The sequence below is a fragment of the Scardinius erythrophthalmus genome (genome assembly GCF_964197995.2).
Source record: "Scardinius erythrophthalmus genome assembly, chromosome: 24".
Classification (NCBI taxonomy): Eukaryota; Metazoa; Chordata; class Actinopteri; order Cypriniformes; family Leuciscidae; genus Scardinius; species Scardinius erythrophthalmus.
In genome coordinates this window covers 3,092,667-3,115,863 of record NC_138244.1, presented here as the reverse complement: position 1 = coordinate 3,115,863, position 23,197 = coordinate 3,092,667, and the positions used below count along the sequence as shown (strand labels likewise).

At 36.9% G+C, this 23,197-nt stretch overlaps 1 protein-coding gene across 1 annotated transcript in view; it reads left to right on the top strand.

Annotated features, from left to right (window-relative positions):
- Positions 1 to 23,197, top strand: part of LOC308685047 (A disintegrin and metalloproteinase with thrombospondin motifs 20) — a 108,690-nt gene that overhangs the window by 17,365 nt on the left and 68,128 nt on the right. Inside the window, exons 4-11 of the mRNA XM_081356495.1 lie at positions 2,836 to 3,083; positions 4,481 to 4,564; positions 5,950 to 6,074; positions 6,238 to 6,278; positions 7,803 to 7,908; positions 10,280 to 10,426; positions 14,941 to 15,082; positions 16,167 to 16,268. Of these exons, the coding sequence (XP_081212621.1) occupies positions 2,836 to 3,083; positions 4,481 to 4,564; positions 5,950 to 6,074; positions 6,238 to 6,278; positions 7,803 to 7,908; positions 10,280 to 10,426; positions 14,941 to 15,082; positions 16,167 to 16,268 (995 nt within the window). The remainder of the gene's footprint in view (positions 1 to 2,835; positions 3,084 to 4,480; positions 4,565 to 5,949; positions 6,075 to 6,237; positions 6,279 to 7,802; positions 7,909 to 10,279; positions 10,427 to 14,940; positions 15,083 to 16,166; positions 16,269 to 23,197) is intronic.

The following is a 23,197-nucleotide window of genomic DNA, read 5'->3' as shown; positions in this document are numbered from 1 at the left end:
AAATATTTTAATTATTAATTTATTTGATTTTTGCTAAATATATTTTAACATATTTAAATGTATTTATATTTATTATATCTATTATATTTTATTTTTGCAAAATATATTTAAAATGTATTTTATTTATTAATTTTTTGCTCAATACATTTTAAAATTACATTTATTTATTAATTTAATTTAATTTATTCATTTATTTATTTTTTTGCTAAATATATTTTCAAAATGTATTTAATATTTAAATATTTATTTTTATTTATCGTATAATTTTTTCTCTTTTTTTACCAAAGATTCTCCTTGTTTATTAATATCAATTTTTTTATTGTGTTCTGTTTTTGCTAAAAAAATTATTATTATTATTATTTTTTTATTCTTATAATAAAATAGATGAGCTGTACTCTGGAATGTGCCTGAATGAGCCGTTGCTCCAGGTCTCAGTGTCAGTGTGTTTTATGACTGTCCTGTTGACTTGAACTAAAGCCTCGTTCTCATGATTTACTGGTTTCCATCAATGATCTCATGTTTAGATCAGCATTAGTTTGTGAAGAAGTCCAGGCTTGTGTCAAAGGTCCCGACTGACCCGTGAGCATGTGTGTGTGTAGTTTACACCCGTGACCCGTGCGTGGGGTTTATAGTGTGCTGGTTGTGTGTCGTCCGGTGTGTGTGAATAAACACATGGCAGATGTCCTCGTAAAGCGTGTCGTCTTCATTTTCTGGGGTTTTTCCTGCTGGACCGCTGGAGTTTGTTCAAAGCATTCGGCTCAATGATGATGATGATGTTGAAGATGATGGGAAGTGGCCTAAACCGACCTCAAATTGAACATTAAAACCCAGTGTAATCCAAGACACATTTTCCCGGAACATTAGCGCTTGAGTTTGTGTGGCACCAGTTCATTTCTCTGTGAACAAAATCCCACTGGGATCTGGGACTATTCCTGGGATATTGGATTATTTACAGTCATGCCAATAAAGCAATTTGGAATTGAAAAATTGAATATATATATATATATATATATATATATATATATATATATATATATATATATATATATATATATATATATATATATATATATATACATACAATATTTAGTACCATTTAGTCGTTTTAATTTTAATTTTTAGTTTTAGTAATTTTGTTGTGTTTTTGATATTTTTATTCTTTTTTTATTTTATTTTAAATCTATAGTTTACACGTCTATCTTTTTTTTCAGTTTTAGTTATTTTAGTACTTAAAGTTAAACTTTTCTAAAATGATCATTTAAAGTAGCAGACATGTGTTTAATGGCTGTGGTTGTGGTTGGTGTGTGTGATGTGTGTGAACGGGACAGAAAGTGTCTCTTACGGGCTTCAGTCCAAAGCTCTTCCTCTGCTCCTCTCTCTGTGTTCTTTCACAGATTCCTCAATGGACTGAAGTCTTGTGTTTGGTGTGTGTGTGTGTGTGTGTGTGTGTTTGCCAGCGCTCTCGCTCAAGACCTCTGTTCACACACCAGACCCTGATCTGAACACACACGTTTTATAGGGTAATGTGGTTTCAGCATCACGTCTCTCTCAGCTGATCTGGAATCAGTTTTCCAGCACGAGCCGCCGTGATGTAATCCCACATGTGGTGTGTATCAGAGCTGCGCTTCAGCGTTTAAATCAGTCGCTCCGCCGGCCTCACACTATCTCAGAGAAACACTGTCTGACAATAAACTGGGGTCAAAGACACACTGTTTGCAGAGGAAACACAGTCAGTTTCAATATGAATTTTATTATTATTATTGATGATGATGATAATGATGATTTTATAATATATTATAATAGTTATAATATGATGAAACTCTATTTTTTGCATATGTAAAACCATTTTTTGCATATGTAACCAATATATTTAGAAATAATAATAATAATAATATTAATAATAAAAAAAATGAGAATAAGAATAATAAATTAATATTATTGTTGTTATTAGTATTATATTGCAATATGTATAGTATTAATAATGAAACTGAAATATTAATAAATGGTAATGTTTATATTAAAATTAAAATAATTAAATATTAATAATTTATATGTATTGTTTTCTGTGTAAATATATTTAGAACAATTATTATTATTATTATTATTTATAATATATTGTATATTGTATATATATATATATATATAAAATTAAACAGATTTTTTTTAGATTTTATATATTTAAACAAAATATTTAGAAATAAAATAATAATAATAATTTTTGCTATATTGTAATATGTATATTATTAAAAATGAAACTCTGAACTATTAAAATGTCATTTTATATTAAAAGTTAATTATTTATATTTATTTTTATATTTAGAAATAAATCATAATTATTAATAATATTGTAATGTTTTATTTCTAAATATTTTAAATACTTATAAATAAAATATAAATAAAAATACATATATAATATAGTAATGATACTCCCTTTAAATATATATTCATTTAATATATTAATTTAATTTTGACTGTAATGCAGTAAAAGGGGCTATAAAGATTTGTTGTTAAAAAGTATTTGTTATTATTAAATTGTATATTGTAATATTTATATTATTACTAATAATACTAATAATACTACTAATAACTCACAATGTTTATATTAAATATGAATAATATATTTTTGTGTATATCAATTAGTATTAATTATTATTTCAATGTTTTATTTGTAAATATACTGTATATTAGTTAAACATTTATATATTTAAATAAAATACATATTTAAATCATTAGTAGTACTTATACTGCCTTTAAATATTCATTAATCTAATATATTGATTTCATTTTTACTGTAACACAGTAAGGGTTTACGAAGTTGTGTTTGTTTTCCCACAGAACATCACGACAACGATCACATCAGTCTCCATAGCAACAGAACTCTGGAAGAGGAAGTGATGTCAATACAGGAAACGATGCGGAAGCGCTCAGCTCATTCCCAAGATGATTCCAGCGCTTCCCGTTCACGCAAGAAACGTTTCCTATCGTACCCGCGCTTCGTCGAGCTCATGGTCACGGCCGACACCAAGATGCTTCGCCATCACGGCCGAAACCTCGAGCACTACATACTTACAATCATGTCAGTAGTAAGTAAATCAACATTTTATTCTTTTCTCTCTCTCTTATACCATCAAAATGAAAAATGTTGTTAGATTTATGTATTATTGTTAGAGAAAACATCTTGTTTTTGAGCTCATAAATCTGCTGTCGGTTTAATGAGCGCTCAGTCTGTTTGAAGTCTATTAAATAGTTTTAATCAATAATTGGTTCCATACCTCAAGCACTGATTTACTCCATAATCACTTGGCTGGACTTTTTACCCACAAGGCCGTGCTTTGATATGATCCATCAGGGGGTCTTCTGGCCACCCGCACTGCTTCGGTCCATATATTTTGACTTAATGAGACAGTTTTAGGTTTAAATCCAGATATAAATGAGTAAAAACTGTTCAAAACAACATATGGACGATATTTACACCAGATCCTTCAGAGAAAACCATGGTCATTTTTGTCAGTGAGAGTAAGAGCACATTCACACTGGAGATTCAGAGTGAATTTAGTTCATTAGACTGACTTTTACTGTTCAACAGTTGTTTTTCAAAGTCTCTTATGCTCACCAAATCTGAATTTATTTAATTAATAATAAGCCTCAATTCAATCTTTTCATCATATAAAACGATCGAGTCTCTTCAAAAAGTGTGTACTAAACCGCTCAATTCATATGGATTAGTTTTATGATCTCTGTATGAACATATGAGCTGTCAATGGAGGGTCAGAGTTCATCAAAAGATCTTCATTTGTGTTCAGAAGATGAACGAAAGCTAACGGGTTTGGAACGGCATGATTCGGCTGATTAGTGTTCTGATGATGTCATAGTGGTGTGGGCGTGTTCTCTCAGCCAATCAGAAGACTGCATGAGTGTGTCTGACAGTGATTTATAGTGAAGATGTCTGTCTCTCTCTGTAATTGAAGCCGTCTGTCTGAGTTTCCCCTTTGGCTTCTTCTAAACACTGTGTTTATGGTGAACTAATGCCTTCCGGTGGGATCGCCTCAGAGTTACGACAGGATTTGAAGTTTTTCTAGAAGATTTAGAAGATCTAGAGCAGGACAGTCGTTGGACTTTTGGGCAGGAAAACCCCTCAAACATGATTCATTAAGTACATTTCAATTTCAATTTATTTATAAAGCACAATTAAGAACAACTGCTGTTGACCAATGTGCTGTACAAAATCAAAGACACAAGTAAACAACAAGGCACAGAAAGACAGAATTCATGAATTATAAGCCAAGCCTTGTGGTGATAAAAGCATGGATAACTCTTTCAAAATTATTAAAAGAGAGAAAGGACTTTGTTTTTACTAGGACACGTAATTGATAGAAAGTAGACTTCAAAGATGGAGGTCAATATCTGCTGTGTCAGTGTGGTTTGTCAGTATGTTTGGGAGAGCAGTGGTTTATGGGTATTTTTGCCTCTGTTGTTTCAGGTTGCTGCGATCTACAGAGACCCCAGTGTAGGAAACCTCATCAACATCATGATTGTCAAACTCATCGTCATACATAATGAACAGGTACGTCAGAAAACATCCTTTTGACAAAAGACAAATGAGATCTTTTTTAAGATCTGATTTGTTTCTCCTAGACAGTGGTGAGATTAAATGGAGACTTTTTTCTAAAGACTCCAGTGTCTTAGATGTGTCTCCAGAGAAAAAGACGCCAATAATTTCACACGTGTCTCAGTAATAACCTCAATAATGTCTCAAACTCTGCTCAGATTTGCTCAAGACCCCAAAGTCTGTCATCAAAACTCACAGGTCTCAATATGATCTCAATATTTTCTCATCAAATGATCTGAGCTTTGTCATTTGTGTGTAAGTCTAGGGGCAACATCTGAGACAAGGTTGATACTTTAATGTAATAACGCATTAAGTGCCCTGAGACATAAATGAGCAACATGAGATCTCTTTTAGTTCTCAGTTGTTTCTCCTAGACAGCAGTGAAGATTAAATGATGTTTCTCCAGAGAAAAAGTCCACAATAAACTCACACATGTCTCTTTGACAGTTTGAGAAGTGATCTAAATAATGTCTCAAACTGTGCTCAGATTTGCTCCAGACGATCTCAATATGATCTCAATCATTTATCATTAAATGATCTGAGCTGACTCATTTATGTTGAAGTTTAGGGGAAACAACTGAGACAAAGTTGATACTTCAGTGAAATAACGCATTAAGTGCCCTGAGACATAAATGAGCAATATGATATCTCTGTGTTCTCAGTTGTTTCTCCTAGACAGCAGAGAAATTAAATGGAGACTTTTGCTGAAGTCTCAGAAGTTTATCCAGAGATAAAGACCCCAGTAATCTCACGCCTCTTCTTCAGTTTAAGAAGTGTTCTGAACAATGTCTCAAAATGTGCTCAGATTTGCTCAAGACCCCAAAGTCTGCCATCAAAACTCACAGGTCTCAATATGATCTCAATATTTTCTCATCAAATGATCTGAGCCGAGTCATTTGTGTGTAAGTCTAGGGGAAACATCTGAGACAAGGTTGATACTTTAGTGTAATAACGAATTAAGTGCCCTGAGACATAAATGAGCAACATGAGATCTCTTTTAGTTCTCAGTTGTTTCTCCTAGACAGCAGTGAAGATTAAATTTCTCCAGAGAAAAAGTCCACAATAAACTCACACGTGTCTCTTTGACAGTTTAAGAAGTGATCTAAGTAATGTCTCAAACTGTGCTCACATTTGCTCAAGACGATCTCAATATGATCTCAATCATGTCTCATCAAATGATCTGAGCCGAGTCATTTGTGTGGAAGTTTTGGAAAAACAGGCTTGATACTTCAGTGAAATAATAGTGTCCCCAGACATGAACGAGCAACATCTGAGTCATTATTCTGCTCTGATCAGCTATAATAAATTGTTTGTGTTTTAAAGTGTGTGTTTTTCCTCAGGAAGGACCGAATATAAACTTCTACGCCACTGCGACACTTCATAACTTCTGCACATGGCAACAAAGCCACAATGTTTTGGACGACAGTCACCCGGGTCATCATGACACGGCCCTTCTCATAACCAGGTGACCTCAACTTGACCTTTGACCTCTCACCTCATAACCTTTGCCTTCTTAAGTCACCCCTTTGATCATGTGATTTTCATTACGACGCAGTGGATTGAACTTGATTAAATCATAAACACTTGTGTAGTGTGTGTTGTCTCATTAATGTGTGTTTGTTTCTCAGGCAGGACATCTGCCGAGCAAAAGACAAGTGTGACACGTTAGGTAAGGATTATATTTGTTTCATCAAAACCTGTAACGTACAGTTGGGTTTTGCTCGCGAAATGCTCACATTTCAGTGTAGTCGTGTGAAAGCACTTTTTTCCCTCTTTGACTTATTTGATAAAAAAATGTTTTGTAAATGCAAAATAACTATGATATATTTATTTTTTTATTCATGCATTTATTTATTTATTTGTTTATTTAATATATTCTAGTCATGCATACTGTTTCACATTTAGTGTTTTAATAATATTTTTCTAATAATTGACTAATACTTGATTTTTTTTGATGCTTGAGTATTTTTCTAATACTTGACTTTTTGTTACTTGACTACTTGACTTGAATTATTTCAAACTTAGTGTGTGCTTATTGTACTACATACCATTTCACATTAAATAAAAAAAATCCCTTTTTAAACTCAAAATTACTTTTTTTCTTGCTCAATGTGCATAATATTTTATATTTCATATTTTAAATAATAGTTGTTTTTTTTTCCTTTTTGATAAGTCAAAATTAAATCAAACTGCCACTATTACACTATTACACACTATATATCACACTGGCACTATTACACACTTTATATCACACTGGCACTATTACACTAATACACACTTTATATCACACTGGCACTATTACAGTAATACACACTTTATATCACACTGGCACTATTACAAAACATTGTTTTGAAAATGCGACGGAACAGGTGTTTTTCTTTAATGAATTTAATATCTTTTAGTCATGTGACAACAGCTCTTATCATACAGCATATTGCATATCTTTTCACATATGTTTTAGTTTTTCATAATAGCAGGCCATATGCAGGACATTTTCATTAGTGTGTCACTTAATCTGGTTCCTGTAGTGAAGTCTGGTTCCTGAAGCAGAACCAGTCTGTCAGCTGAGCTTGATTGGCCTGTCATCAGGTCATCACACAGGGCCAGCTGTGCTCATGAATGCACAGACCCAGGGACCCTGCAGGTGTTTAGGGCCCGTAATCTCAGCGTCCCAGAGATCCTTCCAGTGAATACTGGGTTCATGGATACGGAGGAAGAGACAAAATATTCTGTATTATGAATTTTTAAGGCCGGACAAGTAATTTGGTGAGGTCAATGTGTAAAGAAAGACTACGCGCTTGCACACATACATATTCAAACGTGCATATCTATAGACTAAACACGTAATACACATGTGCACGCCGTCACAGGTTTGCTTTTATTCAAGTTTACATGGAGATGATCACGTTTTCCAAAAAAATTCAAAACTTTCACCTTGGAACTTATTTCAAGATTTGCGTTCTCGAGCTCCAAACACTGTTGTTGTGCGAGTGAGCGGCTGGAGCGCGTTAAGGGTTCTCCTGTTAGAACAGTGTGAGTTAGCGGCCCATAAGTTAATAACTAATGATCTTTGCAATGGAAGTGAATCAATCAAAACTAACTTTAGCTGGACAATAACTTTATTCTAGAGCTGCTGTAAAGCCAAGTGTGTGTGTGTGTGTGTGTGTGTGTGTGTGTGTTTGTGAACCTGAAGGTCTGGCGGAGCTGGGAACGATGTGCGACCCGTACCGGAGCTGCTCCATCAGCGAGGAGAACGGCCTGAGCTCTTCCTTCACCATCGCTCACGAGCTCGGACACGTGTAAGTTTCTCTCAAACACCAGAATCACAGAAGCTCGTCTCAGAGCGCAGGTGCAGAACGCAATAAAGACCCGACGCATGACAGAGTGACCGACAGACGCACTTTACATCATGCTCTTCCTCAGTTTTGTTTAACAGGACAAATATCCAAACAATCCTAAATCAAGATACATTTACTGCTAAAGAAACAAAATGCCTGAAGATATTAAGACTTGAGTTCTGAAAAATGCATCAAAATGAAGTGAGCAAATTTGTTCTTAAAACAAGAACAAATATCCGCCAATGGAGTCAGAAAGATAATCTTGTTTCCCTTTGAAGTAAGTTTATTTGTTTGACTCCATCTGCAGATATTTGTTCTTGTTCCTGTTTTAAGCTCAAACTCACTTCATTTTTATGCATTTTTCCGAACTCAAGACTTAATATCTTCAGTCGTTTTGCACGTCCAGTAAATGTATCTTGATTTAGGAATGTTTGGATATTTGTGCTGGAACACAAGACAGAAACACTGAGGAAGAACGTCACGTTTTGCATTAAATGATGAGGAGAGACTTTCATCAGTGTCATATTAGTGATGTGATCGACTTCATCATGAAGGACTGTTTCTCTCTGTATAAATGAGTCCAGTGTGGATCCGTGTGTGTGTAAGAATGATCGTCATGCGGAGGGAATTCCATGCAGTGGGACGTCGAGGTCAATCCGCCTCACAAACTCACTTTTCCATCAGCAAACGTCCAAAGGAAGCCCTTCACAGAACAATACAGTAACATCTACAATCTGCCCTCCAGATGAAACACATGTGCGCATAATATTGTTCAAAGATGTCAATAAAACAGATGATTGGAGTGCGTTTTACAAGAAAATACTATTTCAGTTTTTCTACTTTCAAATTGCGAGTTTAATTCGATGTGTTTCTCTTAGAAGGGAAGGTTCTATAGAACCTTATAGGGTTCCGTCAGGTGCTTCATCAGTAGAACCTTTTAGTGGGTCCCCATCATTGATTTAGTTTGAATTAATTCATTTTGTTTTAATTAATTTTTATTATTTTAATTAAATTTTAAGAATTAAACAGCTCATAAACATGCTTTATCAGAAAACAAAAAAACACAAACATGATTTCTGAGTGAAAATGTTTCTTCGCCAATTTTTTTTCAGTGTATGCACCACAAAACATGACGCTTTTCCTCAGTACTTTTGTCTTGTTTTCCAACACAAACATCTTAACATTCTTCAATCAAGATACATTTACTGGAGAAGACAAGAACAAATATCTGCTAATTGCCTCAGAAAATGAATCTGGTTTTCTCTTTGGATTAATTTGTCTGACTCCATTGGCAGATATTTGTTCTAGTTTTAAGCATTTTGATGCATTTTTCATTAAACAAGTCTTAATATCTTCAGTCGTTTTGCTTCTTCTCCAGTAAATGTGTCTTGATGTAAGAATGTTTAGATATTTGTGCTGGAAAACGAGACAGAAACACTGAGGAAGAACATAATTTCTTTGTAATCTAATGTGTCCAAATATGAAGTGTGATTCTGGTGCGCTGGACGGCGTATAAACGACACAGACAGACACAGATGAAGAGAGCGAGTCCAACTCTTTTCAGACACAATATAACATATGAAATGTGTTTGAGGTGCATATGAAGCCTCACAGATGGAGTGTGAAGGATCTGCGTACACACAGCTGGTTCTGGACTCTGACATCACTGCATTTCTATTCCAGACGTCAGATTCATCTCAATACAGCTTTTATTTCAGGACTTTATTTTTGCTGGACTTTTCCTTTCTGCCATAGAAAGAGGTTTTGTTTTTTGTTGACAGTCACACACATCACGGCACTAACAGAAATACCACGGTACGAATATGGTTTTTTGGATATAAGAATTTTAGAAGATACGATTTTTTTGCAGTATCTTACCATAAATATGCTTTTGTATATGGCACACTGCAAACAAAAAATCTCAGTATTTTCGTCTTGTTACAAATATCTAAACATTCTTAAATCAAGATAAATTTACTGGAGAAGAAGCAAAACGAAAAGATATTAAGTCTTCTTTTATGAAAAATGCATCAAAATGAAGTGAGTTTGTGCTTAAAACAAGAACAAATATCGGATAATGGAGTCAGAAATATAATCTTAATTCAAAGGGGAAAACAAGTTTATTTTTCTGACTCCATTGGTAAATATTTGTTCTTGCTTTAAGCACAAACTCACTTCATTTAGATTTTTTGTTCTTCACCAGTAAATGTATCTAGATGTAAGAATGTTTAGATGTTTGTCCTGGAACACAAGACAGAAACACTGAGGAAGAACATGATAATTTGTAAGTGCATGAACTCAGTGTTGTGAATTGTGTGTGTGTGTGTCGCAGGTTCAACATGCCTCATGACGACAGTCCGAAGTGCCGAGAGAACGGAGTCAAGCACCAGTTCCACGTCATGGCTCCGATCCTCAACTACGACACCAGCCCCTGGTCCTGGTCCAAATGCAGCCGCAAACACGTCACAGACTTCCTGGAGTAAGTCCCAGTGTCATGCCTTTATATCAGCGAGACGTGCAATCCTTTAAAAGTCTTAAAACCTCATTTGGTTCAAATCTGGTTTTAGTTGGAGATGGTTTTTAGATGATATTAGTTGGTTATTATATAGTAGTATTTATTAATAGGCTTAGTTATGATCATTTTAGTTTATGATTTAGTAATTTTGTTTGGAACTTTTTTGTCAGTTTTATTTGTAACATTTCAAAAAAATCAGACATTTTTGAAATGTCAATTTCACTGAATTTTCTGTTTAAAGTCTGTTTTTAAACATTTGGCGGTAGGGAATTGATTAAGTTGGCATCAGGTTTGACATGTTTTCTAGCAGTCTTGTTTTACTATGATTGATTTATTGTTATAGTTTTTCTTAATATTTTAAATTAGATTGTACTTTTATAGTTGCCATTTATAGTACTTTTAATTTCAGTTAAAGTTGTTGTAATTTTGTTTGTTTTTTGTCATTTTTATTAGTTGTTTTTACATGTCTATGCAGTTTTTATTACATTTTAGTTTTAGTTAATTTATTCTTAGTTATTTTAGTAATTCTTAAAATATTCTAAACTTAAACTAGTCAAAAATTCTATTCAGTTTCTCATTTATTTGTATAGCGCTTTTCATAATACACATCGTTTCAAAGTAGCTTTGGTGAAAGTGCAATTACAATTTAGAGTCAGAGGTAACTGTCTAAGTTATGTATTACAGAAATGTACAAAATCACAGTTAGCAAAAGAAATATTAATTTAAAGAATTAAACAATTAAATGCAGAAACAATGAGCTCATTGAAGTAATCAGTTTGTTAACAAATGATTATGACTTTTATAAAAATGTAGGAAAATGAAATTTTTGCCTTGGCATCTGCCTGAATTGATGTTTATTTTATTTCATGGCTTTAGTTAGCGATACTAACTCTGGTTTCTAGTTGATTGGAGATTAGCTGGTGTAGGTGAGTCTGAATCAGCTGGTCAGCATTAGACCACCTCGGTTAAGCTTTATCTGGTTAAGCTTTATCTGGTTAAGCATGTCCCAGAACACAGCCGTTTTCCCAGCAGGCCGTCATCGGTTTAAGTGTCTGAGTGCTAATATCAGATGTCAGGGTTGTGTTTTTTAAAGTTGAAATGACCTTTGAGCAAATCTTCAACAGGTCACACTCTTTAGAGCTCAAAATTGCTCTTCTTGTCTCACTCTCGTCTGCTTTCTCTCGAGGTGCCGGACAAACAGGCCTTTGGTGGCCGGCGTTCTTGGCCCTCGGCAACCGTAACCCGGGGCAACGGCTCATTGAGGCCGCTTCCCTTTCAGACAGGAAGTGTCAGATATAATTAGATTTTCCCGAGACTCGACGCTTTGATCTTCTCGCCGCTCCAGTGACTCTGTCGGTGAGAGGCCTGTTGGTCAGGGTTAGGATCATGGGTGACCAGCGTACGGGCTCTTGTTTTCCAGAACAAATATCTAAACATTCATAAATTAAGATAGATTTACTGGAGAAGAAGCAACATAAGTGAAGATGTAAGTCTTGCTTAGTGAAAAATTAGTTTATCTTCAGTCATGTTGCTTCTCCAGTATCTTGATTTAAGAATGTTTAGATATTTGAGCTGGAAAACAAGACAGAAACACTGAAGAAGAACATCATGTTTTTTCAGTGTAGTATTTATCATCATCTGGCAATGGTTTGTCAAGCTACAGATGCATTTTAAAGCATATTATGTTGCTCAGGTCTGCTTTTTCTAATCGTTTAATGACTTCTCAGAATCCCAAGGCAGTTTAGGTTAGCGTGCTTGATTATTAACTCAGTGTACTCAACTGTTAAGTTACTATACAACAAAAACAATGGAGAATTTTGTCATGCAATAATTGATTTGTTACTGGAAAAGCTGTGATTTTGAAAACAAAAGCAAATTGCATTTACTGAAATGTGCAGTTGAGTTAGTAGCGTAAAAGTTTTTCTTTTTTGCACACTCTAAATGTTGGCAAATCCTGTTATTTTCCACAGCACCTACAATACAGCGCCAACTCGAGACACCTCTCTTACATTAAAGCTCAATTAGCTCGGACGTTCATTGAGCCTTTTAGAAGCAGCTGTTGAATGTCTGAGAAATGAGGAACGTCTCGTTCTGTTCTCGCTCTGTTCAAGGACGAATCAACCATTACCGGCTTGATTCTCATGCTAAAACTCACAATATATCAAGTCCCTCTGGATCTGCACCAAAACATCACTTTACTAATGAAAATGAGGCCGGTTGACCCGGCGTTAACTGTTGCTCGCTCAGACACGCTTCACAGAACGTCTCATAGAAGTTAAATGTGTTTATGAAGTAGTGAAAATATATGGATATTATTTTTATTTGGGCTAGAATGATGTTTGGACATTGAAAGGCCTTTAATCTGTCAACTGAACTGAGAAAACTATGGCGTCAGATGGTACTAATACAAGGGCACTGAATGATTACTGTATTTATGTACTATGATATGTATATGATTTGTTTCTCCAAGGTACCATGGTACATGTCCAAAAAACTTTCAGTAATAATAACTGTGAGTCATTTTCCTTAATAAACTCACTTTACCAACCCGCCCAAATGATCTCCAGGTGTGGACTTCATGTCTGTGCCAGAAGGGCGCAGCCTGACCTGAACTCAAAGAAACCTGCTCACTGATCAACCACAACATTTGATGAGCCCAAATGTTCTTACGCCACTTTTTCAAGAAAGTAACATGTTTTTTGCAATGCAGTTCCTTGGAGTACCACAGTACATACAATGGTATATAAATAACCTTTCCTAAAGGGATAAATCTCTAAAAATTACAATTCCTGCATCATTTACTCAACCTTATGTTGACTTTCTTTTTGTTTGTGGAACACAAAAATGAGATATTTGTAGTCTTTTTATATATATAAATGAAAGCCAATAGGGTCCAAAATTGTTTTGACCCCCAACGTTCTTCAAAATATCTTCTTTTGCATTCACAACTTTCATTTTTGGGTGAACTGTCTTTGTAACTCTGGTGTTAGGATACAAATTGTTCAGTATTCATTGTTTGCATTTCTAATCATGTGAAAGAGCCTGAATTCACACACTCACACTCACTTGAGCGTAGCTGAGAGATACTTAGAGATCTGATGGTCTCAGTTTACTGTAATCTTATCGCACTTTAAGAGCTTTGCACTAACATACTCCTGTGAAAGGTTTTTGTCAGCTTCAGTCTTGCTGATTTTATGAACAAACTCATAACTGGTGATGACGAGGTGCGGAGAGACGAGAGCGTACGCCGCTTCTCTGCGCTGTCATCGTAACTCTGATAAATAAATGAGTCCCACAAAAGGACACATGCCCCTCGAGTAGTGTTCGTTTTTCCCCTCATAAAGACAAAGGTTTCTTGTAGGTTGTTCGGAGGGTGAGCGAGGTAATGAGAGGACAGAATCAACTGACACAGGTGTTTAGTCTGAAAGCCAAGGACAAATTGAACCAGCAACATCAAGAACTCACATAATTGCATCACACGGCTATTCTGAGCTTCGGTTTCCGTTCTCCCTTGCAGAAAGGTGAGCATGCGGAAGGCAAACGGAGAAAGGACTTTGTCTAGAGGTTTGTTGTGTTCCCTCTCTGGTGCCGATGGCTGAAAGAGCCATTCAGAGATGTTAAGCCCAACAATTCAATGAGCTTCAATGTACAGCTGCTCTTTTGTAGCTCTTTTATGTGTTTCAAAGGAAGGGTGTGTTGGGACATATATGTCATGACGTAGCCGGAGCTGAAGGCGTGTTGGACTGATGTGCTGAAATGTTGGTTTTGGCACCGTTGTGTTGATTCTTGGAGACCCACTATTGTTAAAGAACACCGTCTTTTCCCCCATTGAAATGCAGCCTTTGTGTTGTCTAACTAAGTCCATTCAATCAGTTATCAGCAGGTAACAAAGCAGACCACCCACCGCTGCCATCCTCTTACACTTGGCCTTCAGATGCCTGGTGAAATCAGAAAGACTGCATTCATATTATCCATTGACAACTAATGCAAAATAACAACAAATCCAAGCAAGCAATAGCCGTCATCTCACCGTCAAGGATAACTATAGACCTGATACAGTCCGGCTATGAGTAACCATCTTCTAGCCAAAATAACCTTGAATTTGGTTACATGTCATTTGTGCCTAAATAACTTGCGAGATGTATGATATTCCATCATCAAAGCAAAGTCAACAGTGATTACAAGGTGTTTGGTTTCATGTCTTTGACATGTTATATGCGTTGATGACTAGTCTGTTCTTAGGCTTTGTTTAGACGTCTATTAAATTTTCACTGACAGCCCAAATTTGGCCTTGTTTTGTTTTGTCTAGACGTCAGGGCTGTGTTTGGACGGCTATTAGACATCTTTTAAACACAAAATTGCTTGCTGGGATACTTTATGATAGTACTTACCCCAGGCTTCTGAGGGCAGAAACCAGGATGAAGAAAGCTATCGCTTGATTAAATGTTTTGATATCTGTCTGATTTTTTTCTTATCAGCACCGGTTATGGTGAATGTCTCCTGGACGAGCCCTCAGGCCGGACGTATAACCTTCCCAACCAGCTGCCAGGTCAACTCTACAACGCCAACCGGCAGTGTGAACTCATGTTCGGTCCCGGCTACCAAGTCTGTCCGTTCATGGTACGACATCTGAATATACCTCGACAGTGGATTCCAATTTACTGTATCAGTGACACCTTAACTTAGTGACCACCCTGTTAGCAAGAGATCCTGAAACAGTGTTACTTTGTGCATTGGTTTGTCATCCTTTTGGGAGGTTGTTTAGTCATTTAACGACTTGGGAACCCAACTCCTCTTAAGTTGTCCTGTCGTTCATCATTTCTTCTGGTCATTGGGTTCTTGTAGTCTCAAAGCTCATTTAACTAACCATCTGAATCCATTGTCCATACTAATGACTCAACTGTATTTAGCTTTGTACCCAAGTCAAGGGAACTTACTGGTACTTGGAAAGGGTTTACCAATATTCAAGTCATTATTTCTTCAGTTCTTCAGTCGTTTAAATGTATTTCCTGTCATTTGGGTTCTTGTAGTCTCAAAGCTAAACTAATTAACCATCTGAATCCATTGTCCATTCTAGTGACCCAACTAGTGACCAGCCCCTCACGGACGTCTGCTACATATAAACTTAGTAAACACAACATAAATGTCCCAGTCCTGGTCCTCTCTGGTCCTTTACTGTCGTCACTCCTCCTTTTATCCTTCCTGAGCTCCTCCGTGGGACTAGAGTCCGGTGTAGCGCTCATTAGCCCTTGCGCATCCGGCCTCGCTCCCTTCCCACAGCTCGGCCCTGCCCTGCTAGGTACAGTTAGATTTAATATTGTTCAAGTCTTTATCTCTGCAGTTTCTGTCAGGACCACTATCGTAAAATACGACTGACAATTAGCATATAGTTTGGATTAGCGGTCTGGTTCTTTTCTGGGCAGCCTAGCATGGATAAGAGCAGCAATAACGAAACGAGAATCGAGAGGATCAGCTCCTGAGAAACTAGAGGAGCTGGGGATGGAGGAGAGAAATTATCAGCTGATGCGAGCTTGACTAACATGACTTGCCAGAGCTGACACTACGCTTGATTTTCCTGTTGTTCATTATTTCTTCTGGTCAGTGGGTCCAAGGGAACTCTCGGGTACTTGCTAAGGGTTTGATTTACCAATGTTCAAGTCATTGTTTCTCCAGTTCTGACTGAAGTGACTCTTGCCGATTGCAGAAACAGTGTAAGCGTCTCTGGTGCACCAGTGCGGAGGGCGATGTCGGATGTCGTACGCAACACATGCCTCTCGCTGATGGGACCGAATGTGGCTCTGGCATGGTAAGACACTTTCCCTACGCTTTCATCCCTGTGTTTTTGTCTGGCGGTCAGTTGTGCGTTAAACTGAAATGTCAAAGCTGATGAGGATGGTAATGTGAGCTTACATAGCTGGTTTACTTCGAGAACTCATTCTTGCCTGTGACATTAGCAGCCTAAACAGTGAGTCAGATTCATTTAGGGGTATTTGTTTAATCCCAAGTCTAACAAACTGGAACGACAAGAGCTACACGATAATCTGTGAAAGAAAATCAGTTGGCAGGATATAGTGGGTGTACATAAACTGGAGAGTCTATCCTTTAGGTATCATGATCTTAGCTTGTTTTCTCTCACCTCTCGAATGCAATGCTAATTAGCCACATTTAGTTCATTGCCGCTGGATCTTTGAGAGCTGAGAACCGAGGTGAAGTATCAAGCCTTTGAAACCAAACGCCACCCGCAGCTCACCTTGTTGTGAACCCGTGACCCCCAAGCCTCTTTACGATGTGGGTGAGTGGGTCACTGGTCATAGGAGTTTTAGAGAGTCTTTTAGAGAGGTTTAGAGCAACACAAAAGACACTACATTCAGAGAAGGGAGCTGCAGAAGGAGGGGGTCCGTTTTTCCTTCTTTTTAACCCTTTAACTGCAGGAGAAACTACTGGAACAAGCCTTTCTGAATGAATCAAATGTTAACTGAGGTAGGCAGTATCTTAATCCAACCAAAACAACCTCAATCAGGCTAGTGGATGGGAAAGCTGAAACCTTTCTCGTTCTCATTAACCGTGGGACTGTACGTGAAGACCTGTGGAGGAAGGAGAGCGAGGAGCGTTTGTTCGTTGTTCTCGCTGTCGTCTGATTAAAGCCACAAGGGCATGAAAGAGTTCATGTCAGTGTTAAACTTATAATCATTGCTCGTTTGCAAAACAGACCTCCCATTTTGACTAGTGCTTTAATCACATCTATTAATGCTCTAGTGTTCTGGTGACTGTAATGTTTTATAAAAGCAGTGTTCGCTCAAACTAACATCCATACACTAACAACATGAAACAATTTCTGTGAAAAGATTAATTTGGGGAGGAATTATCTTGAGGTTCTCAACTAGTTTCTCTTCAGGATCCAGATTTTACATTAGATGGCAATTCAAATTAGAGCCAAACTTGCATATCTTACAAAAGTAAACAATAATGCTATTTTTGTCTAATAATCAGTTTGACTCGGTGTTGATACAGAACATTCAGACACTCAAATGGCAGGTTTTTCATTGTTGTTTATATTTTATTACTTTATTTTATATTTTTTATTACCATTAAAATAATATATAAATTGTATAATATATAAAAATTTATATATATATAAAAAATTATATGTTATCAATATTTTCATGAAAAAAAAAAAAAGTTTAATACTTTGAGCGTTTGATTTGTTTATGCCTCTTGAATTACGCTGGTTTCATACTCTCGGCTACCAATACCAATATCAATACCAATAATAATATCCTCATTTCATCTCGTAGTTAATGCCATCTGGGTCACATTTTCTTTTGCTTAATATTTAATCCTGGCCAACCAGTGCATGTTGACATCTGTTTAATTTGACAAGCTTCTACCAAGTGACAGATGACTTTCAGCCAAACTACTGATCAGATGCATGGCTTTTCAACAGAATAGATCGGAAGTGATTCTTACTGTGTTTTTTGTGTACAGTACTTTGCTGTCCGAGTTCTTATATTATATAATTTGCTGATTGAGAACTGAATCACGACCCACCAGTTTTGGAGTGTTGTTATATATCATGCCAAGCGGAATAGTTACTGCGTGACTCTTTACAAAAACAGGGACACAAAGGGTCTTTTTTCTCGGGCTCCTACCCCTCGTGGCCCCTGCACCTTTGTTTGTGGTGCTGAGTGCCTGGTGTCACCTCCTCATGGGGCCGTTTGAAGTGGCAGAAGTTGAAAGAAAAGTGCCTCTCGGTCTCGGCTCACCTGCCTGTCTCGAGCTCTTTAATGTGGGAAGGTCCTCACGAAGGCTTGTTCAAAATATCTTTCTCTGTCTCTCTTCTCTCTCATTTATCTCCAAACATCGGCCGTTTGATCCCGTTTAAGCTGGTAAATGAACCACTATGTACATAAGCATGGTACTCGGGAAATGCATGAGTTCTACCAGAGATGCAGAAGAGCGAGGTGATGGACCCGTAATTGCTTTGATTCTTTGTGGTCCTTTAAACTTTCCCCCTCGTCCCTCGGCCTCTCTCTGTGCATGATTCCCTCTCCTACAGTTTCCCTCTCGTTCATCCTCTGTCTCGCAGGGCACTGGAGTGAGTAATGTGGTCACATGACCCCAGCGGCCTGTCTGTCATCCGCCTCAGTGAGTCCTGTGCTAACGAGGGCGTCCCATCACTTGCCATCTATAAATACCAACACCTCCCTCCCTCCCTTCGCAGTGAGAGAGCACAGGCTTGGGCCGCAGTCAATCCGGCTCCTGCCATCCAGAAGCTCCTTTGAAGAGCCCAGCCGGCATGAATACGTGCTCCCGGGAGGCTTTCAAAAGCACAAGAACTGAGGGGGGGTTTGAAGACCCTGTTGAGAAGACCACCAACATGGTTTTGTGTTTAGATCCTGGCATCCCAATCAGGTTTCTTAACTTGCTTAACAAGCAAAACTCAAACTCGGTCTTTAATTGAATTGTCTTAAGGGGAACTATGTAAAGTTAGCAGGGAGCTGGTGTTAAAACGTAAACTAGCTTGTTAACGGAGTCTGTGTATTGGTGCAGAATGGCCAGTAAATATGCTTGTAAATGAAGTGCTTGCATTTGCACTGATTATTATCAGCTCTTCCAATGAGAATTTTGTCTGGAGGTACAAAAGACAATTGTGTATCTAACAGTGTATATAACCTGTCCTCGTCTCAGTCTTTTAAACATCTGGCATTGGAGAATTTGGTTTAGATCCCGAGTTCCCAATAAGGCTTTTTAACTTGCTTAACTAATGATCCTCAAACTTGGTTTTTAATTGAATTGTCTAAAGGGGAACTGTAGGTAAAGTTAGCTGGGATCTGGTAGAGATTGTGTTAAACTAGCTGGTTAATGGAGTCCATTTATTGGCGCAGAATGGCCAATAAATATGCTTGTAAATGAAGTGCTTGTATTTGTTTTCTCTTCCACTAAGATTTATGTCTGGAGGTACAGTAGACACTATTGTGTATCTATCAGTGTATATAACCTGACCTCGTATCAGGTAAAGACTGTCTTGTAAACATCAGGGGGTCTCATTTATAAAACTGTGCATAGGATCCTTACTAAAAATGTATGTGCGCCCAAAAGCCAAAAAATATTCAAAACCGTGTGTACGCCAGAACCTGCGCTAAATTCCCTTTATAAATCCCAGTCAGCGGAAGATTGTGGTCATGCGTCTCCTCCCCGAAATAACCATAGATGGAGCTTACAACGCCTCATTGTACTATGCACATCCTCATATCATTTGTCCACATGATAACATGTTTAACGGTACAAGACATTAGGAAAATATGAGATATGGATGTGCGTCACATTACCTTGCTAAAAATCATTTAGTTGCCTATCCTTGCCTTGTTTTTGAATGAATAAATCAAAATAGTATAAAATACATTTCAGAGAAAATTTTTCTCAATCTTTTCCACTGGCCAAATAGTATTTTTAATTGCTTTATATTTTTTATGGAAACAGATAGGCCTTATTGTGCATTATTGATAATTATTTGCATGAAAACATTTACTCAAACCATGAGTTCTGCTATTATAATGCGCTGAGCAAACATTAAAACACAGCATGCCACAGGAAAACTGTTCAAAAGCAGCGCATTCTTTCTTAGAATATAAAAAATGTTGTAACTTCTCGGTAATGATTTCATGTAATTTAAGTGCTTAACTCCATTAATGAGAATGGCATATTTAATCTAAAAGATTCAGATCAGATGTAAAACATACTTTAAATCATTCTTTTATTTATTTAAGCTGTGATTGTGAACATGCACTGTATTTATGATTAGGACTCATCATGAATATGCCGTCAGTCCCTCAGCTCACCGTCGGTGTTCGTACGCATGGCTCAGAGTTTACTTACAGCTGCGCACATTCTCCCGTCAAGTTTGTTTTTATAAATCACAACTTCTGTGTGGGAAGTAGCGTACGCCTCTGTCAGGACCTGTTTTGTGCGATGCAACGGTTATAAATGAGGCCCTAGGCGTTGGAGAATTTGCTCTAGATCCAGAGTTCCCAGTGAGTAAGGGATAATGTACATCCAGCCGGTTGTTATCTCTGTATAAACCCGACAGGGTGAGCAGGATCAGGTCTTCATCAGCCTGAAGGGGTTTATTCTGAGATAACACACACACACACACCTGAAGGGGGTTTATTCTGAGATAACAACCGGCTGGATGTACATTATCCCGCTTATTATATGGATATTTGCCACATAAGTACATAATGAGACACGAAATATTAAGCCTGTTTTCAACGGTTGTTATCTGGGAATAACATACCGCTGGATGGCATGATTGACCAATCAGAATCAAGTATTCCACATAGCCGTGCAATAAAGCTTTTTAACTTGCTTAACTAACAAACCTCAAATTTGGTTTTTAATTGAATGGTCTAAACTGATATTTTCGGCAGAGGAACTGCAGGGGAAGTTAGCAGCATGGCGACTATGCATTAAAATGTGAGCTAGCTGGTTTATTGGTGCAGAATGGAAGTATCCCCATAAAGACGCTTGTAAATGTAAAAGTCAAATCATAATTGTGCTTGTATTCGGTTCCTCTTCCAATAAGTTTTGTGTACAATAGACACTATTGTGTGTCTAACCGGCCTCTGCTCAGCACAACCTTCAACCTGTCCTCGTCTCGGCAGTTAGAGAAAGAGACTGAAGTCTTGTAAACGTCTGGCGTTTGGAGAGTTTGTTGGCCGCGGTTCTCCGGGTTGGCTGGTGTTCCTGGCAGCTGGTTCTGGGATCGTTCCTCCTCCGTGTGGATCACTTGTCACTTCTCCTGCTAATCTGCACGTGTTTCCAGCCAGACGTCCAGTAGCGGCGGCCCAGGATCTGATTTTCACCCTTGAGTTGTGTCCGCGGTTGCCAAGTAATGGAGGTAAAGGTGCGATCGTGCTGATTGTCGCTTGTCGAATGGCTTGCGTATTTTGTTTCACATTTATTTAAGCAGGCAAGTCGATTAAGAACAGGTCAGTGAAATGTTGTAGTGAAAGCTTGGTAACACCTTCTATGAAGACCTTGCTAATAATGAATTATTGCTCCATTTATACTTATAAGTATTACTATTTTATAAATATATTTATAAAGACTTAAGATCTATACTGCATTATAAGAACAGTTATAGTTACATTTATATTATTTTTATAAGTCATGCATTTGCTTTTTCAATGCACATGCTCATAATCCATTATACACTGATTTATAAGTATTAATTAGTCAGTCATATGGTTCGATGAATGTATTTATGAAGATGCAGCCTGCATTGCTATAATGCTATTATATTACTTTTTTATTACTTTTATTATATACTTTTTAGTAATTCAGATTATTTCTGTTGTGCTCTTATAAATACTTATTGTGTGATAATACAGTTATTATCCTCTATAAATGCATAATTGATGGCTTTGAGTAAAGTGAAAACATAGGATTCTCCTAAAGCAAATGATAAGAAATCATGAACATCTGCTCATTATACATTTTAAATTGTTTATTTGTAAATGCAATTAATGAACAACAATTCCTGTAATACAATAATGAAAAGAAAAACAGAAATCATTAATAAAACAGTTAAAGATTTTTTTAAGCTACATACTAGCAAAACACTGCAACAATATTGTAATGCAATACTCTAATGTAAACATTAGCTATTAAAGACATTAATATTTGATCATTTATAAATCAGTGTATAATAAATTATGAGCATGCACATTATAAAAGCAAATGCATGACTTATAAGTAATTATAAAAATAATATAAATGTAACTATAACTGTTCTTATAGTGCAGTATAGGTCTTAATGAGTCTTTATACATATATTTATAAATAAACATAAATGGGGTTATAAGTCATTATAAGCATGGGCTTCATAGAAAGTGTTACCGAAAGCGAATGGTTTGGCTCTAGATGTGTTTGGTAGTGCTTCAGAAAGACATAGATGATAGAAGTTATAGTTTAGAAGTGTTTATTAATAACTAAAAAGCAGATATGAAAGCTAGGATGTGTTGTTGGTATCATATTTTGAAGAATTCTCAGAGGAAACCTTCTGAGATGCCATACAATCCTCAACATGTGTTTTGTGGTGTGACATCTGTGTGCTTCTACATGTTTTGAGGATAAAAGTGTGTTTTTTCTGTGTGTGTGTGTGTGTGTGTGTGTGTGTGTGTGTGTGTACGTGTGCGCCTCCTGTTCTGTGGGTTTGTTGTAGTCTGTCATTAAGATCTAAAGGGATTGACTCCAGCAGATCAGCTGTTCACTTCACATGTCGTTTATCATCGGTGAAGGAACGTTCATCATGTGCTGTTTTGTACTGCTAATGTCTTACATTGGACGCCTATGAATCAGTGTTTTTGGTATCGGAATTATCCTTAGACCGGACGTATGCAAATGTCCTGTTCATTCTTCAGGTGTGTCTTCAAGAGGGTAATAGACTTAGATTCAAATATCTGCCATTAAACAAGACTTACATTATTATTCCATTAACGTCTATAAACTTATGAACTAACGTGCTTCACAAACTTCTCTTCAAACTGTTGTTTTGTTGCGGCAATAGTTGCCCTGAAACAGAAACTGACCACAGGAGATGATGATGATGATGATGGAGATGATGATGATGATGATGATGATGATGATGATGATGATGATGATGATGCGCCACACTGGGAAATCACTTCTGACACATTTCAAAAAAGCTTGACATGAAATCTAGAAGTGTTTGCA